Source organism: Belonocnema kinseyi, chromosome 2 (genome assembly GCF_010883055.1).
Source record: "Belonocnema kinseyi isolate 2016_QV_RU_SX_M_011 chromosome 2, B_treatae_v1, whole genome shotgun sequence".
Classification (NCBI taxonomy): domain Eukaryota; kingdom Metazoa; phylum Arthropoda; class Insecta; order Hymenoptera; family Cynipidae; genus Belonocnema; species Belonocnema kinseyi.
The window spans coordinates 159,071,313-159,091,751 of record NC_046658.1 but is presented as its reverse complement, the minus strand read 5'-3'; the positions used below and the strand labels follow the sequence as shown (position 1 = coordinate 159,091,751).

Below are 20,439 nucleotides of genomic sequence, written 5' to 3'. Positions count from 1 at the left end.
GGGGGGGGGGATTTCGCTCGCTGTTTTGCAGCCGGGATGCTCGTATCTGTGGAGCACTCGTACCTTTGGAGCTCGTATCTTTAAAGTTTGTGTATTTAAAATAATTTTAAACTATAAACTAAACCATATAGTGTTTATTACTGTACCTGTCTGCTATTTGCCGCGTATAGTATGTAATAAAATCGAAGGGCCAACTAAAAAGTCGAGGTATTCTTTTAAAGGATAATCGCCAGATTTTTTGAGTTTCAGACGCACATTCCGAGAGATGCTTTTTGAGGCGGAGTTATCAAAATGATTATGATATACATACCTTAGCGATGACATCTAATTCTCGTTCTTTCGGAAACTTTATATTAGCAATCAAACTGATACCATTGTCCCTCAACAAATCATGCATGTACGACAAATACTCCGTATATTTTTCACCATCTGCAGTTAATGCTGCAATTCTGTTCCACCCAAATTGCTTGAAAAGGTCCAAATAAACATACTTGTACTGTCGGTTTTCCCCAATTGTCCTGAAAAAGTAAGGATACCGACTTCTGTCGCTAAAACTTGATCCTTCAGCACCATAGCTGACGATAACACTTTTATAGTGTTTAGAAACTCCAATTAGAGGTTCCACTGTTTCCGAACATGCTGGACCAACAATCCCAATCAATTTTTCATAAATATTATGAATAATGTAATCAATGTAAGTTTTCATTACCATATCGGACTTGCATTGGCCATCACCAGCCCTTAGCTCAAGATTGTAATCTCTGAGAACTGATTTGTTTGAATTGATAGCCTCTCTTGCCATTCTTGCTGAAATGACAATAGATTTGGCAGAATAAAAATCACCTGTCATTGGGAATATGCCACCTATAATGAGGCTATTCATAGTCTCACTTTTGGGTTTCCAAGTTAAGGCATACTTTAAATTATCTCTCAACCAATCACACGCTACTATTTCTTCATCAGATTGAGATCTGTAACGATTTATCAAATCTTCGTACATGGTTCGAGTAAAAGTTGCTTTTTTTATAGCATCATATGCAAATTTTGCTATAATTTCGAGGTGGTCCCAAACTAATTTTATCAACTTATTAGATTCGTATTCACATCCAAAATTGTCGGATTTGGTGCCGCATCTGGGAAATTCAATAGAAACGAATTCTCTCTCATTAGGTATTATTTTACTAGGTGTCCAGTGGAGAATGATTATCGCTTTATTGGAAGTGTTAGAAATATTTTCAACTGACTTTGTCAATTGTTTTGTCAGATTCTTGAGGTTTGGTCCAACCCAAGCAACTTTCACATACAACTTTAGCTGGTCGATGTGACTTTTGACAAATGAGGTAACATCTGGATTTTCAGCGAGAAGCGTGGCGCAATTTTTAATCTTATCTTCGCACTGCTTGGGAATGTACATTCCATTTTGACAAAAATCGAGTTCACAATAAAATTCATTGGTTTTCGGATTAATTAGAGAACTTTTTATCATTTCAGAGTTATCATCATCGAGGACGAAACGTGAAGCTGAATCTAGTTTTGTTAAAATCTGCCAGTTGTCTTCTGGCTTGGCAAGACTTTCTGGAACAAACCATCCAAATCTTCCTGGTGGAGCAATTGAACCAACTTCTTTAACGTTGTATTTATTTAAAAGAGACATTGTATCTAGTTGGGGTGGTATCCATAGTTCCATATTTACCATAACATCTGGGATTCTGATAGTAAATTTTAATAATTAAAGTCTATAATAATTTATTAAAAATTTAAGAAATTTAAATCAAATTATAATCAAATTTAAAATCCTATTTAGGGTCCAATAATCAAGTTAATGTTTAGAATTCCTGAAAATAAAACCAAGAATCCAAGAACGAAACTTGGAAAACCACCATAAAATGTTCCTATTGCAATTTTAAAAAAGATCAAAATTTTCCTTAAAAACAAAATTTTTTGTTAATAAAAATGGCAGGAACAGCAGCGAAAGAGCATCGTGGTTTCGTTGTTGTTCGTGCCAGTTAAAATTTTTCTGGCCTTCATAAGGGTGTTGTGATAGTACAGAAACGTTGGTGATTTTTTTCAATGTTTTTTTATCGTGATTTAATAATAATAATAAATTAAAAAAGACTAATTTGGTATAAAAACAGAATTCTTTTATTGATGAAAATTTGTACCCTTTTTTTCAAATTACAATAGAAAAATTTCATGGTGGTTATCCAATTTTGGTTGTTGAATTCGCTGTTTTATTGTCAGAAATTCAGCACATTAATAATTGATTTATTTTTTATTATTTTACCCAGAAAATTTCCCGGAAAATGTTAAATAGCTGTTTCATGTGAAATTGATGGTAAAGGCGGGATATTTTTCAATTATCTTCATATAAAATTCTATAAGGGATTATATTATAAGTGGTAAGTATTTCTCTAAAAATGAAAAAAAAATTCCCCCTAAAAATCATGAAAATGTATTAGTTTATAGGAGCCGTGATACAGTAAATGTTAAGAATAATATATTTCGATTAAGAAATTTTTCAATTGTTTAGACAATTTTCTATTGTTTAAATTTTTTTCTTACGCAATTATCCAAAATGAGTTTTTGTTTGCACTAATTTTACACACAATGGGTTATAGCAGTAATATTTTTTGTTTAAGAAAGTATTCAATTATTTCGGATGTCCTCATTCTGTCGTATTTTTAAAATACCGAAAAATTGATTACTTCAACAAAAAGTAAATGAAAAATGAAAATTTCTGAAAAAAAAGAAAAGTACCAAAAATGCTTATTTCCAAAACTTAAAAATTACGAAATTTCCGGATTATGAGAACTCGGTTCGTAAATTATCGATTATATAATTTTGGAAGTTTAATAATTTAGTTCACTTGAAATTTTTTTATTTTTTTAGTTTCGTCAAATTTCAGTTTCATAATATTTTAATTTGTTCAATAAAGAGTTTCGTTTTTTTATTCATTAATTTTTTTATAATTAAAGCCATCTGAATTTACTGACAAATATATGAGACGAAATCAATTTCTGTATTCCATTGTTAATAAAAATAACAATATTTTATCGTTATCGAAGTGTCTAAGAAAAGTCTGAAAATTAATTATTAGTAGTTGATTACGCGAAAAGAACAAAGTTTAAAGATTGACAATATACACACAAAGGATTTGTTAATTAGGTTTTCTTATAAAAAATTATCACTTGTAGTATTTAAAGTAGTTATTAAAAGAGGAATACATTGTAAGGCCAAAGTTGAAAGTTAAATAACTTAGTTGAAAAAATCATCAATTTGTTATCAACTGTAGAAATTGACAGCAAGAATTTATGGCTAAATAATTATCTATCAATTCCCTGGTTAAAGATGCGATTTTGAGTTTATAAATACTCCAGATGATAAAAATTTATTATTAATAAAATTACTGGTCAACTTTCTTCAAAATATCGCGAGAGGTTTATATTAATTTGATTACGTTAAAGAGACAAATTTTTCCGTCAAATTAACCCAAAGAACATTTTTTAAATTAATTTATTTAAACAATCATCGATTGCTATCAACTGCATAAATAAACCCGGGTGTAATTTTTAAATAATTTTAGGCCCGTTCTTTAAGAAAAACTTTATTTGTAAAATCCTAATCACATTATGTGAATCACTGTTTATAAAGTTTATTTCTAAAATCAATTATTTAATAACTTTCAGTAATTGAATATAAAAACTTTTTCCGTTCACAAAATTTTTCAGGATTTGGCACTTTTTTGTTTATAACATACTAGATTAAATACAAAATTTAAAAAAAATCGCTACTCTTCAAAAGTTAAAAAAATCTCAAATTTTTGTATATTAAATAATAAAAAAAAAGAATTTTGTTTTACAAAGTTAAAAATGTTTCTGTCAAATTAATGTAAGCTTTAAAATTAATTATTTCATATGAGCTGTCCATAAAATGCGTTACCAATTTGAGGAGGAAGTCGCGTATTTTCTGGGTTAAAAATCATCGGCTGGATTGAATATTGAACTTTTTTTGATAAATTCTTTTGTTTCAAGATTATCAATTTTATTTCAAAATTCAACTCCTTTGATATAAAATCAATATTGATTAATAAATCATCCTTTGGGATGAATATTAAACCCTTTTGTTGAAAATTTAATTTTAGGTTGAAGATTATTTTTTTAAGTTGACAATTTAACTACACTCCTTTTTCTATAAAATTATTCTTTATTAGGAAAAATAACAACTTTTTGTAGTTAAATATTGAACTCTGTTGTTGAAAACTCACTTTTCAGTTGCAAATTCTTTATTTTAGTTATGAATTTAACTATACTTCCTTTTCACAAAAATCTTTACCTATATCTTTACCTATATTCCCTTTTTATAATATCAATCTTGATAAAACAATTATCTTTTGTGTTAAATATTAAAGTTATTTGATGAAAATTCATTTTTTTGATAAATACACTTCATTTTAGTTTAAAATTTATTTGTTCTTGTTGAAGATTGTTTATCTTAGTTAACAATTCAACTGTACTCCTTTATTATGAAATTAATCTTTTTAATTTAAAAATTCATCTTTAGGGTTGAATATTAAAATCTTTTCTTGAAAATTCATTTGTTTATTGAAGATCCTTCATCCTAGTTAACAGCTTAACTATGGGTTTTAACAAAATTAATCATATTGATTAAAAATCATATTTAGGGCTGACTACTTAACTCTTTTATTAAAAATTAATGTTTTTATTGAATATTCTTCGTTTAGTTAACTATTTAATCATACTTTTTTATATAAAATACATCTTCTTCATTAGAACATCATATTTTGGTATAAAAATCAAATTCTTTTGTTGAAAATTAATTATTTTGTTAAATATTCTTCATGTCAGCTGAAAACTTAACTATATTCCTTTTTTTAACAAATTAATTTTTTCGATTAAAAAATCATCTTTTGGTTTGAATAATAAACTTTTTGGTTAACTAATTTTTTTATAGAATTTTTCATTTCAGTTTAAAATTCATCCTTTTGGTTAAAAATGTACCTATATTCGTTTTTTATAAAAATGCTCTTCTTGGGTAAAAAATTCACTTTTGGGTTGAACGTTAAAATCTTTTATTGAAAATTCGTTTTTGTTGTTGCTAAAGATTTTTTGTTAAAAACTCATCTTTTTGATTGAAAATTGAACTATTTAGTCGAAAATTCGCCTTTCTTGGTAGACAATTATTCTAAATGTTCAAAAATTTATATTTTTAATTGAAAATGCGATTGTTTTGTTATTGATTTATCTGTTTTTGTTAAAGATTGAAATATTTAAAATTCGCCTTTTTTACTTTAATTAACCTGTTTTTTTATTGAAAAATCAACACTTTTTTTACAGTTGAACTACTTCTTAAAAGATTTGTCTTTTTCTTGCTTGAAAATTATACAATTGGCTGTAAGACTAAATTCTTTAGTAGAAAATAAGCATTCTTCTTCAGAAGTTATATATTTGGGTTAACAGTTTAACTATTTTGTAGAAAATTCCTTGTTTGGTTTTAAAATTCAATAATAATTTGTTGAAAGTCTGTATCTTTTCCAGAATTTATCTTTTTGTCAAAAAACTATTCTGTTTTTTTTTGTTTGAAAATTCATATTTACGGTTGGAAAAATAACTATTTGGTCCCAAGTTAAATTTTTATGACACGTGCATGATTTCAGCTTTTTTCGTCGCCTATCTAATCTAATCAGCCAACTCACCGTAAGAACTGTAAGGAAATTTTGGTTGCAGATAATACCATTTTGAGGTCATTTATGGAAAGTTACAATATATTATTGATCGAATTATCGTAAATTACCAGACAATTCTGAAAAATTTTCGAAGTTTGCCGGAAATTTATAGTCATTTTTAAATTAATTTTGAGCAATTTATGGTAACTTACCATAAATTAGATGCAATATTACCATGAATTACCAAACAAATTTAATAAATTTCCAGAAATTTATAAAAATGTTTCAAATTAAATTCTTGGTAATTTATGGTATATTACCATATTTACACGTAAAATTCCCATAATTGGTAAAAAATTTTCATAAATTTATGAAAACGTATATACATTTTTAAATTCAATTTGGGCAATTTAGAGTAAGTTATCATAAATCACCTGTAATATAAGTAAGACTATAAATTTTTTTTCAAATTTCCGGAAATTTATAAAAATGTTTAACATTGAATTTTGTGTAATTTATGGTACGTTACTATATTTACCTATAAAATTAATAGAAATGGCCGCGAAATTTCCATACATTTCCGGAAATTTATAGAATTTTTAAATTTGGTTTTGTGCAATTAAGCGTATGTTACTATAAATTAACAGAAAATTGATTAAAATTCTGGAAATTTATAAAAATGTTTAAAATTGAATTTTTTGTTATTTGCGGTTAGTTATCATATTTACTTGCGAAATTACCGTCAATTAGCTATAATATCACCATAAATTACTAACAAATTTCATAAATTTCCAGAAATTTATAAAAATGTTTAAAATTGTATTTTTTGTACTTTATGGTATATTACCAAATTTACATGTAAAATTACCGTAAACAGCCAAAAAATTCCGTAAATTTCTGATTTGAAATTCATAGACAATTTTAAATTTGATTTTGTGCAATTTATGGTACGTTAACCATAAGTCACCCGTAATATTACTATAAATTACCAGAAAATTTAATAAATTTCCGCAAATTTATAAAAATGTTTAAAATTGAATTTTTGGTTATTTATGGTAAGTTACAATATAGACCTGTAAAATGAAAATAAATTTCCGAAAATTTCCGTAAATTTCTAGAAATTGATAAGACATTTTTTAATTGAAGTTTGTTTTACATTCTTTTTAAATAGCTGAATTTTCATCCAGAAAATATTTCAGTTTTTTTTCAATGATCAAATATTATAATTAAACAGAATTTTTTAACAAATAATTATTACTTGAGTTCTTAGAAATCCTTAAAGTATTCCGATTTTTTCTGAACTCCCTTCAACTTCTTAAAAATCATTTTTCAAAATTTCAAAATTGACGAAAATTAGTTAAAATCTCTTAAAATTCCTAAATTTTTTTAGACTCCTGAAAAATTATTTTTTGTTGAAAAACTCAGTTTGATCGTGAAAACTCGACTAAAATCTTTTTCAACAGAAAATTCAACTATTTTTTTGAAAATTTATTTTTTTGATTTTAAACTTCATCTGTTATCAAAGAAATGAAATTTTTTGTATGAAAATGAAACCTTTTGGTTAAAAATCGTTCTCCTTTGCTTGATAATTCAACTTTTTTTTTAAACATTTGGTTGAATCGCTTGTTTAAGAAATCACTTTTTTTTAAAGGTTTATATTTTAAATTGAAAAAAATATCTCATTGGATAAAAGTTTAATTATCTAGATGTAAATTAATCTTTTGTAATTGAAAATTCGTCTACTTGGGTCAAAGTTAAGCTACATTGTGAAATTTTTTATTGAAGACTTATGTCTGTGGAAAATTTAACTGTTTATTAAAAAATACTTTTTTTTTTGTTTAGAATTCCTTCTTTAACAGAAAATGGAACTTTCCCATTTTTTAAGATTTATAATTTTCAGTTAAAAATTCGCGTTTTTTTTGTAAAAACATTTTTTAATTTGAAATTTCCTTTTTTTTGCGTAAAAATGCATCACTTTGGTAGAAAATTAATTTTTGGATGCACAGTTATATTTTTTGCTTGAAAACTGAATTTTTGTAAAAAAATTTGTCTTTTGGTTTAAAAGATTATTAATTTTGATAAACTTTTATTTATTTTTTGAGTGAAAAATCTTTATTTTTTTGGAATTCGTCTTTTTGTTATAAAATTCTTTACTTTTGTTGTATAAATTTCATTCTTTTTTGATTCAAATATAAACTATGACACTTTCATTGGCAATTTGTCTTTTTAGGTTGAATATTAAACTATTATGTTAAAAATTCAATTATTTTGTTGAAAATTCCAGTATTTTGTTAAAGAGTTATCTTTTAAAGTAGAAAAACCTTTTTTTTCTTTGAAATAAATTAACACATGTGAAAATTTAAAATTTGTAATGAAACACTGTAATTCCTGAATACGTCTGAGCTAGAAAATAATTTATATTCAACCGCTGATATAACCAGAACAATACAAATATTGTTAAAAACCTTAAATTCTTAAATTCTGTTTAATTCTTTTCAACTCTCCTAAATTCTGTCATCTTCCCGGTTATATAACATAAAATTAAATTCTCGGGAATTTAAGAACTCCTACTTGGACGCATGAATTCGGATCATTCGGTTTTAGTTATTTTCCATCGCTTGTAGCGCCTCTTGTTGAAAAATGCGAAACCAAGAACATTTTCAAAATTCTCTGATTTTTCCTTGAATAATTTTTATTTCACATCATTAATATTCAAATACTAGCATTTTAATCTTGTAAAACTTTTGACATAAAATATTTTATAAACCGAATAAATCAGTATTTAAAATACGAATTCACAATTTTCAAATTTATTAATTTGTTTAAAAAAAAAAAAGTATTTTTCACTATGAAAGATGGCTTTTTAACAAAATACTTAAATTCTTAATAAAAGAATTTATTTTTTAACAGAATACTTGAATATTCAACCTAAAACGAAAAATTCCCTTCGAAAAAGTCTCATAGTTTATATTTCAATATATACACCATTAAGCCATTTCCCTTTCGAGGTAGGCGTGACTCACTCGGTGTGGAAAGGAGTAATCTGTGGAAGGGATAGAGAATTTTCAGATTGATCCAGAATTCTCGTGTTATTTATGTAAATAACACGTTCGTTCCGCAACACTGCTCCGACCCAGGTTGCTGATCAATCTCTCTAGCAATCACTCTAAATAAAGATCCTTACAAAGTCGTTATATAAGGTTCCCCACTTAGGTCCATTAGTGGCCAAGGTATTTTGTTTGAGGCGTCATTCACTCTACTGACACTCTTTTTATTAACTATTTGCCGCCATAATTTCCTGTCCTGGCATACTTCTCTAGCATCTTTTATGTCCATGCATTTTTTCATGCAGGCTCGCGTGTTTCTGTGACTTCTTATGTCTCTTCTAACTAGGGACCCATTCACACATTCTAAACATTCTTTCCGCGGTCTACCTGTGGGCACGTTGCCATTTACTTTACCTTGATACACTTGTTTCGTTAGTCGTTCATTTGGCATTCTCTCAACATGTCCGAACCATCTTAACCGATTTCTTTCCCATGTGTCTACTAGCAACTCTTCTGCATCACATTCTTTTAGAATTATCTCGTTACTTACTTTGTCCATCAGGGGTTTCTCGCATATTATGCGCATGAATCTCATGTCAATTGCGTTAATTTTACTCTTGTCTTTTTCTTAATAAGTTCATGTCTCGCTACCGTCTAGTACAGTCGGTAAAAATATAGAATTATGTATTGCCATTTTAGCTTTATTTGATATATTTTTACTTCTGATAAGGGGACCTGCTCTACCAATAACCTTCTTACCTTCATTTATTCGTCTATCTAATTCCTCATCTATCTTCCCGTCCCTAGTAAATAAGCTACCAAGGTATACGAACTTATCAACTGGTTAAATTCTATCATCATTTAATAAAATATTGCATACTGTTTTCTCACTCTTTTCTTCGAAAACCATAGTTTTTGTTTTATTTGTGTTAGTTTTAAGGCCCATGCTCTTCATGCTTATATCTAGTTTATTCAACATTCTTAGTAAGTCTTCGATTGACTCTGCCATAACAACATTATCATCTGTGAACGCTAACCCACGTACCTTTACTGTTTCGAGATCTACACCCTCTTCGTTAAAAAGAGCCATTCTTAAACACTTGTCCATAAATAATATAAATAACCATGAATACATAACGCATCCTTGTGTAACTCCTTGAATAATATCGAAACAGTCACTCAATTTAACAATCACCCTTACACTCGCTTTGCTACCCGTATATATTATTTTTTAAGCTTGTAGGTGCCATACATTGACTCCATGCTCTTTCAGAACTTCCCGAAGTTTACTTCTATCTACCTTGTCAAGAGCTTTCTCTAGGTCAACAAATGCTCAGAAAACTTTTTTTCCCATTCTCAAACTTTTTTCTGTTATTTGCCTTAGGCTAAACATTTGATCCGTACATAACCTTCCTGGCATAAGCCCACTTCGGACTTCCCAAATCTTTGCTTCTATTATTTTCATTACCCTACGAATAAGCATTTTTGAGTATATTTTATTTACGGTAGTTAATAAGCTAATCCCTCTGTAGTCATGTCAGTCGCTTTTATCTCCCTTTCTTTTGTAGATTGGTATGATAATCGCTTTTTTCGAATTGTCTAAGACGTCTCCCATCTCGAAACATAAATTTATCAATTCGCACATTCTATGTGGTATGCACTCACAACCTTGTTTGAGCATTTCAGCATTAATATCATCTAATGTGGCAGCCTTACCGTTTTTCAAGTTCTTAATTATATCCCTAACCTCAGTGACACAGACTTTCTCAATTGAGTTTTCTCGCGCATCGTGTACAACATCGCAGTTGTGGTGTCATATAGCTTCATCTCCGAATTGTCTCCTAAAATATTCTCTGAAAGCCTCTAGTGTTCCGTCTGGATCATATACCATTTCCCCCCTACTATTTATCATGGTGACAAATTCTGTACTTTTGTTTCCTTTCATTTTTTTATAAAGCAGTTTCTTGCTTCTTTCAAAGTCGTTTTGTATTTTCATCTCTTCTTCTGCTCTAATTGTATCTTTACGTTTCTTAACTAATCGTTTGAGTATCCTGTTTTCGTGTCTATAATCATTTCTACATCTATTTCTTTCCTTATTGCTAAGACCTGCGATGTTCAAAGTTCTCCTGTAAGCTTCTCTCTTTGCTTTTGGGGCAGCCTGAATTTCATATTTCCACCACGCATCACCAGACATTCTTCCTACAACTGCGGTACCACACACTTCGATCGTACATCTAACAAGGATATCCCGTAACATTGTACAGGCACCCTCTATATCTTTGTTTTTTATACGGTTCTCCCATTTTGCCCTATCTGTGCTCTCCATTATCTGATTTTGGAAATCTATTCGCACATCCTGTTTCTGTAAGTTCTTAATTTTGATTCGCGTTTGTTTTGTTTTCTTGGTTCTCTTTTTTCTCAATCCCCGACCTAAGTTAATTCTTGAGATCAGAAGGTAATGATCAGTATTATATTCAGGACCCCTCATGACCCTTGTATCTTTGACTAACTCTTTTAGTCTTTCATCCGCAACAACAAATTCAATTGTACTACGGCTATTTCCTTCAGACCAGGTGTACATGTGGATCGTCTGTTTGATTTGTAATAAACAGACCCCTTTCTAAGCATGGACCAACTAATTTATTTCCGTTATAGTTTGTTCTTGGATCCCCAAAATTACCTAGTACTCTTTCTGTATCCTGACTTTGGATGCCCACCCATCCGTTCATGTCTCCTAGTAAAATTCTTCTTTTCCCATGTTCGCAAATATTTTTTCTGTCATTTAAAGTGTCCTAGAAGGCGTCTTTTACTTCTCTGGGATCACTATCAACTGGCGCGTAGCATGCTATGATAAATAGTCTTCTGATTCCTACTTTCATTCTCGCCCACAGCAGTCTGGGAGATACGAAATCATGATCTCAGAGATGCTGCTTCGCTCTTTCATTGAAAATCAGACCTAATCTTTGTCTACCATGTGATTCACTCTCTACTGCTGACCATATTTCAAATCCGCCTTTCAACACGCCATCTTTATGTCATTGGTTTCGCATCCCTTTTTCTTTGTTTCAGAAACACAAAAAATATCTAGTTTCCTCACGTCCATATCTTCACGCAATTATTTTACCTTGAGATCATTTACCCCCTAGCATTCCAAACACCCAGTCTGAGAGAGGGGGGGGGGGCAGAACTGGAACCGAAGAGAGTCGTCTTGGTTTTTTTTTCTTTTCATGCTGAGAAGGTCACCAGCCTTCAGTAACGTTGTAATATATGGGAGTTAATATCCGGCCGTCTTCTCAGACCGACACCAAAGATCGTAAAATTATAATAAGAAGATAAATTTTCTCTACAAAATTGAATTTTCAAAAAAAAATAACTTTAGAAAAAAATTAATTTTGTACGAAACTGATTTATTTTTACCAGTCAAAAATTAAATTTAAAACTAAAAAATTATTGCCTTACCACAAAAGGCGACTTTTCAAATAAAAAAGATCGATCTTAAAAAAACAGAAAAGTTCTATTTTCTGTTAAAAAATGAATTTTAAAGAAAAAAATATATTTTCGACTAAACAGTTACATTTTTAAACAACGACACAAGCTTTCAAAAAAATTCAGTTTCGATCCAAAAGGATTAATTTTAACAAAATAATTCAACTTTTTGCTAAACAAATGACTTTTTAACTAAAAATATAAATCTTGAAAAAAAAAATTCTTAACAAAGTGATTCAATAAAGTCTTTTAAACAAATTAGTTGGATACTCAAGCAAAGGAGAATGATCTTTAATCAAAATGATGCATTTTCATTTAAAAAAATTATGCTTCTTCTAAAATAGATCAAGTTTTTAATCAAAAAGATAAATTTAAAAAAATAAGTAAAATTTTTTGTTGAATCAGATTTCAGTCGAGTTTTTACAATCAAAATATTAATTTTTAAACATGGAATAAGTTTATAAAAAATTCAATTTTCCATCAAAGAAGACGAATTTTTAACCAACGAGAATTACTTGTTAAGGAAATTGTTGAATTTTGTACCAAATAGTTGCATTTTCATCATAAAAAGATGAAATATTTCTTCAAGTAGAAGAATTCTTAATTAAAAAATAAAAAGTTCAGTTTTCATCCAAAGAAGATTCCAGTTCATTTTCTAAGACCGAAAAATCAAAATCAGAACTGTAAGCAATTTGGAATCAAAATGGATGTCTTTTTAAGAAAAGTATTACATTTTCAACCAAAGAATAAAATTTATAACTAAAAGGATCATCTTCAGAAGAAAGTTGTTGCGAATTTTCAAAATTTTAATGTGAAAATATTTCTTTTTAAAAGTTTTTAAATTGTCATATTTTCGAAATGTTAATCTTAAAGTATGTAGATTGGAGATTCTTCAATTTACAATAAGATTGTTCAATTTTAAACGTTTTGAACTAGAAATCATAAGATTTCAACTTCTTTCTAATAAAATTGTCCATTAAAAAAAATTTTAGTCTGAAAATTTTCAAATTGACACGGTTTTAATTAGAAATAATACAGTTTCAATTCCTTCGAATTCTAAATCATCGAATTTTCAAATTGCTTTTGGAAACTTTTTTAGTTTTAACGTTTGGTACCTGTTCTATTTTAGAATTTTGTTTATAATCTTAAATAACAAAAATCGCGATTCTTATATTTAAAATAAAATTGTTTCATTTTACAAGCTCTATATAATTTCTACGGAAACTTATATTTCAACGCTTTTCCGCAAAAGGCGCTACGAACGATGCCCACTAACTAAATCCGAATCTATGCATTTAAATTTTCCAAAAGCGAAATTCAGCGAAATTAAGTAAAAAAAAAACTTGATATACCTTTGCTTTTAAGAAAGAAAAGCCATTTATTTCATTATGGTTGGAAATTTGACAAATTTGCGATTAGGTAATCCATCACAAAAAATTATAATTTGCCGTAATTGAGGTTATAACCGAAATTTCCAGCAACTAAGTGATCTTAGGATTTCCCCAGAGATTTTTAACAATTTCAACAAATTTTAAGGCAGTTTAGGTAATTTTAAAGAATGTCAAGAGAGTTACTGAAAATTCATAAAACAAGATTTTAATGAATTTGAAGAGATTTCAAGGGATGTAATTTAGGAATTTTAAGAGATTTGAACTAATGTTAGTCAATTTTGAAATTTTTAAAAATGATTTTAAAGAAGTTGAAGGGGCTCAGAAAAATTCGGAGGGCTTTAAGGATTTCTAAAACTCAAGTAATAATTAATTGTTGACAATTCTATTATTTAATTATAATATTTGGATATTGAAAAAAGAACTGCAATTTTCTCTGGATGAAAATTCAGCTATTAAAAAAAAATGTAAAACAAACTTCCATTAAAAAATGTCTTATCAATTTCTAGAAATTTATGGAAATTTTCGGAAATTTATTTTCATTTTACAGGTCTATATTGTAACTTACCATAAATAACCAAAAATTCAATATTAAACATTTTTAGAAATTTGCGGAAATTTATCAAATTTTCTGGTAATTTATAGTAATATTATGGGTAACTTATAGTTAACGTACCATAGATTGCACAAAATGAAATTTAAAAGTGTCTATGAATTTCTGGAAATTTAGTGAAATTTCCGGCCATTTACAATAATTTTACAGGGAAATATGGGAACATACCATATATAATAAAAAATTCAATTTTAAATGTTTTTCTAAATTTTCAGAAATTTATTTAATTTATCCTTATATTACAGCTAATTTGGGGTAATTTCACAGGTAAATATGATAATTAACCACAAATAACAAAACATTCAATTTTAAACATTTTTATAAATTAACGGAAATTTCGTCAATTTTCTGGTAATTTATAGTAATATTACAGGTAATTTATGGTAACATACCATAAATTACACAAAATTCAATTTTAAACATTTTTATAAATTTCTGGAAATTTATTAAATTTTTGGTAATATTACAAGTAATTTGTGATAATTTACCATGAATTCCCCAAAATTTAATTAAAAAATGGCAATTTTCGAAAATTTACTTTAATTTTACAGGTCTATATTGTAACTTACCATAAGTAAACAAAAACTCAATTTTAAAAATTTTTATAAATTTCCGGAAATTTGTCAAATTTTTTGGTAGTTTATAGTATGATTACAGGTAACTTATGGTAACATACCCTAAATTAGACAAAATAAAATAAAAAAACGTCTATAAATTGCCAGAAATGTATGGAAATTATTGGCCATTTGTGGTAATTTTATTTGTAAATATGGTAATATACCATAAATGACTACGAATGCAGTTTTAAACATTTTTATAAATTTCCGGAAATTTCTGACATTTGCATTTTTATCCAAAAAATATCGATTTTATACTAAAACAGCTGAATTTGTAATAAAAAACAAAAAAAAATTTTATAAGTGGAACTTTCATCCAGAAAATATTTCAGTTCATTTTTAAACACCAAAACATGAATTTTAAACAGAATAGCGTAATTTCTAACAGAAACTTGCATTTTGATCAAAAAAAGATTTAATTTCTGCTAAAGCAGGTAAACTTTTGAATAAAAAAGACAAACTTTCAAAAGAAGATTTGAATTTTAAACGGAAAAATGCAATTTTTTATTAATTAAAATAAATTCTGAGATTCTCATAGATTCTCAGAGAATTTATTTCTCGGTTTAATTCTCGGTAATATTCTCACTCTCGTTAACGTTCTCAAAATAATATAACCGGCTCAGAACTCTCTAGAATTTATGAGAATATCAGAATTTATTTTAATTAATAGAAAATTGAATTTTTTCTTTAACTTTTCGGTTGAAAATTCAACTCTTTTTTTGGATGAGAGTTTTACTTATAGAAAAATTTGTTTTTTATTGCATAATCATCTGTTTTAGTATAAAATTGATCTTTTTTTAATAAAAATGCAACTATTTGGTAGAGAATTTAACTATTTTGTGAAAAATTCGTTTTTTTTAATTAAAAATTCAATTTTTTTGGTAGAAACTTGTTGGTTAAAAATCATTCTTTTTTTCTTGATTATTCAACTAATTTGTTTAAACGATTTGGTTGAATCGCTTTGTTAAGAAATCACTTTTTTTGTTGAAGATCTATATTTTAAGTTGAAAAGTTATGTCGTTGGTTAAAAGTTTAATTATCTTGTTATAAATTAATCTTTTTTAATTAAAAAATCCACTACTTGGATCAAAGTGAAAATACATTGTGAAATTTTGTTTATTAAAGGCTAATATCTGATTGAAAATTAAACTGTTTAGTGGAAGTACTTCTTTTTTGTTTGCTTAGAATTCACTTTTAACAGAAAATGGAACTTTTTAATTTTTTAAGATTGATCTTTTTTATTTAAAAATTCGCGTTTTTGTCATAAAAAAATCATTTTTTAATTAGAAATTTCTTTTTTTTGCGTAAAAATGCATCAGTTTCGTGTAAAATTAATTTTTTGTTGAACAGTCATATTTTTTGTTTGAAAATTGAATTTTTATCAAGAAAATTTGTCTTCTGGTTTGAAGGTTCAATAATTTAGATAAGCTTTTATTTATTTTTGAGTAAAAAATCTTTATTTGTTGAAAATTCGTCTTTTTGTTTTTTAAATCCTTTTCTTTGTATAAATTTCATTATTTTTTTATTAAAATATAAACTATGACACTTTTTCGTTGTTAATTTGTCTTTTCAGCTTGGATATTCAACTATTATGTTAAAATTTCCATTATTTTTTGGAAAATTCCAGTATTTTGATAACGAGTTATCTTCTAAAGTAGAAAAAACTTTTTTTGTTTGTTTGAAATAATCTAATACATTTGAAAATTTTAAATATGTATATGAAACAGTGCAATTCCTGAATATGTCTGACCTAGAAAATAATTTATATTCAACCGCTGATATAACCTGAACAATAAAAATATTGTTAAAAATCATAAATTCTTAAATTCTCTTCAATTCTCCTAAATTCTGACATATTCTCGGTTATATAACCTAAACTTAAATTCTCGGGAATTTAAGAACGCTGCACGGAGAAAAATCTCTAGTTGGGTTAACAAGGATACTGGTTAGCCGTACTAGACATTCTAGTAAAATATGAACCAACACGCTGTCTAGTTAAACGCGGCAGACAGTCGAGTTAAAATCTGTATAGTTAAAATTACAAGACATGAGGTATAGGTTACCACGCATCTAGTACGGCCATCATTTCCATGGCTAGTAGATCTAACTGTCTAGTAAAATCAACCAAACGCTGAGTTAGGTTTACATGAAAGGTTCTAGATAATTTAACTAGTTTTTTGGTAATATTTACCAGATATATAGGGTTCGTGTAGTTTTTCTTTAGAAAAAAAGTATGCTTTCAGGATCTTAGGGATAGGTTTAAAAATATGTGCAATACAATGAAAGTAAAGATCGTTTATTAAACACTAGTCAAAAGTATGATTTCATATTTCACGAAAAAATCACGCGGCCGGAAGCATCATCTTCAAAACAACATGGCGACGACACTGAAGAAAAACAAAGTTTACGTTCCTTGCAATATAGCCTTGTAGGAGAAAAGGTTCCACAAGTTCAGCAGATTATCCACTGTGTCGTCACGGAAGTTACTGATTCTAATACGCGAAAATAGAAGCAAAAATGAAAGCACGTCGCTTCTCGCAACTCTGAAAATGGTCAGAATAACGCGCGGTACACGGAAATGCAACCGGCTGGAAGAAACTGGAGCTGACGACGCCGAATATATTAGGCAGGCAAGCTAGCGGCTAGAGAAGAATATAGATGGTAAAGGGTATAGGAGGGAGGAACGAAGGGAGTACAGGAGTGGTGGGGGGACATTGCTACTAGACATCTCGTTATGGGAACTATTTGAAATAATACGATGGATCGGTAAAATCTACTAGACTGCTTACAAGACATTGAGTAGGAGTAACGAAACTTCTGTCTTGAATTTACTAGACGCGCGTAACTAGATTCATCTAGTTGGCCCAACTAGACCTTTTTCTCCGTGTACTACCAAGTTATAGCCTTACCGATTTTGATGTAACCGACCGAGCGTGACGTAATATTATAATACTCAATACTTAAAATAAAATTTTCTGATTTTGTGAAGCTTTAAAGCTTCAAAATCAAATTGAAATTTCCTTTTGCGTCATTTTAACGTGTATTGAAAAAAAAACAATTTCACTTACACTTTGGACCCAGCATATATCATTTTATCGGATAATCTTGAATAGGCGGCATTTGGACGAAAAAGATCATCGTTTTCAATTATCCTGATATCTGGATATCCCAAAACCTCCTCCAGGAAAATTTTCATTATTCTCGTACTCAGTCTCTGAGTTAATCTTCGAGATACTTCAAAATTAATACTCAGTATCTTCGCGTCATAATGAATGACTCGTTTTGGCTGCACATCTAAAAATTGGAAAAATAATTTATATTTTTAGGTGATTCATTTTCCTATGTCAATTTTTTGCGGTAATTTTATTGAAAAAGAACCTTCCAATTTGGTGAGGCATTGATTGGAATCTGCTATCTTTAAGATGGCAGCCAAAACCAAGAAAGCCAAGATCGATCCAGGTCCACGCATCGTTGACCTGAAACAAGAAAATATTTTTTTTTTTAGTTTAGTGAAATTCATTTTTGATTTAAAAACTTTTTTTTAACCTTTAAGTATGAACTTAATTTTATTTTTGTAGTAACGTGGACCTGAGGTCTCATAGACCGCTGTGTATATTTATATCTAATTAAATAAATAAAAAACTTGTTTTTAACGAACTTATGAAATCATGTGAAGAAATATGAAAAGAAGCAATTATTAAATTTTATCGAGTTTTTAATTGATAATGTTTTAAGAGTTTTTGTTGACGTGCGACAATTACAATACAAATATGTAAACAAATATGAACTATTTACTGTTGGAAATTCGTCTCTTTTGGATGAATCCAACTATTCTCGATTTAAAATAATTCATTAACAATATTGTCCATTAAATTCGTTTTTTCCAATTTGAGAATTTACTTGTTTTTTACTGAAAATTTAACTTATCTATTTTTGTTTAGAAACATATCTTCTTCAGACAAAAATTAAACTAATTGGTTTAAAGGTTTATTTTTTTGGTTGAACATTTTAATATTTTGTCGAAAAGTCGTCCGTTTTTCCTGAATTTAAATATTTTTAAATCAAATAATAATCTTTTTATTTTACATGTAACCTATTACATTTTCCTTTCAATTAGTTTTTAAAAATTAAGGATTAAGTTTGTTCATTAAAAATTTAGATAGTGAATTTTTGGTTACAAATTTTAGTATTTTGTTGAAAAGTCAAATATTTTGTTAAAAATTATTGCGCATGATATAAAACTAAGACAAGATAATAAAAAAGTTGCTTTTTGAAAGCTCGAAAAGATTATCATAACAACTTTTGTAATTTTGGCGAAAAGTTGAAAATATGAATTTTTATCATACAAAAATAAGGAAAAAATAAAAAATTCCATTTTGCGGTCAAACTGTACAAGAAACAAAAGAAATAAATTAAATAAAATTGTGCCCTCCGTAAATATCTACAAATTTGTCATTAATAAATTTTCGACACGACGCGTAGTTTTGTCAAAAATAACATTAAGAATAAAAAAATTAAATTTTTGGAAAAACGACACAAACTACGAAGAAAATAAATAGACAAAAGTGGCGATTCCAAAAAATAGCGAAAACTCATTTAAATTGGTCATGAATGATTTTTTATAGGACACGAAATTTTTGTTTCTATCTTAAAAAATAACATTCAAAATAAAAAAATTAAATTGTTGACAAAACGACACAAGAGACGAAAGCAATTAAAAGACAAAAGTTGTACAATTAAAAAATAGCTACAAGTTTGTTATAAACTCTGTATATAAAAATATATTAAAAATAAAAAAATAAATACTTTTCGGAAAAACGACGCAAGTTTCAATAAAATGTTGAATAATAATTTTTCTGGCAACAAGATGCGCATTTTTTTAATAATAAAAAAAGACAATAAAAATACTTTTGTCCCAATACTAATGCGTTTTATGAATGGTAATAATATAAAATTCAAAAATAGACTAAAAATAAAATTTTTAGTTTATTTTGCAATATATAAATAAACAGTCCCAGATTTTCGTCAAATTTAAGTATTTGGTTAAAAAATTTTACTTTTTGCTTAAAAATTTAACTATTTTGTTGTTTAATTTTTGGTTTGCTCAAAATGGCTATTTCATAGTTAAAAATTCAACTATTCGGTTAAAAATAGATATACGTATATCACAAATTCATCTCTGTGGTTTAAAAGTTGAATTTTTGGTTGAAAATTTATATTTTTCGATTGAATTTAACTATTTTTTATTAAGAAATATTATCTTTTTTATTTTTAGGATAAACCATTATATTCTGCTTCAAATTCGTTTTTATTTAAAATTGAAAAAGCTATGAAAAAATTTCGCCGAATTCAATTATGTTTTAAAACATAAATCGTCTCCACTCAGACAAATATTATTGAAACTATTTGAAATTTGGTATACATACGTACTATACCCTAGGGATGCCTACTAAGTGAAGAAAAAAGTTAAAAATGTTCATTGTTTAATAATAATTAATTGCACATGGAGACCTGACGGTGAGCACGTTTTTTTAGCTTCGGCGAAGAAAAGTATCGAGTGAACTTTAAAGTTGAGACAACTTCCAGTGAGAGATTTGTTCCTTAC

The 20,439-nt window shown here is 27.8% G+C and overlaps 1 protein-coding gene across 5 annotated transcripts in view; it reads right to left on the bottom strand.

Annotated features, from left to right (window-relative positions):
* Positions 1 to 20,439, bottom strand: part of LOC117167784 (receptor-type guanylate cyclase Gyc76C-like) — a 96,066-nt gene that overhangs the window by 35,274 nt on the left and 40,353 nt on the right. For 3 of the 5 annotated variants that reach the window (XM_033352962.1, XM_033352963.1, XM_033352965.1), the window contains exons 2-4: positions 18,213 to 18,310; positions 17,903 to 18,128; positions 311 to 1,709 (exon numbers count right to left, since the gene is read on the bottom strand). In XM_033352962.1, the coding sequence (XP_033208853.1) occupies positions 311 to 1,709; positions 17,903 to 18,128; positions 18,213 to 18,310 (1,723 nt within the window). Of the gene's footprint in view, positions 1 to 310; positions 1,710 to 17,902; positions 18,129 to 18,212; positions 18,311 to 20,439 lie in introns of those variants that run through there. The other 2 variants (XM_033352966.1, XM_033352964.1) reach the window with 2 other exon arrangements.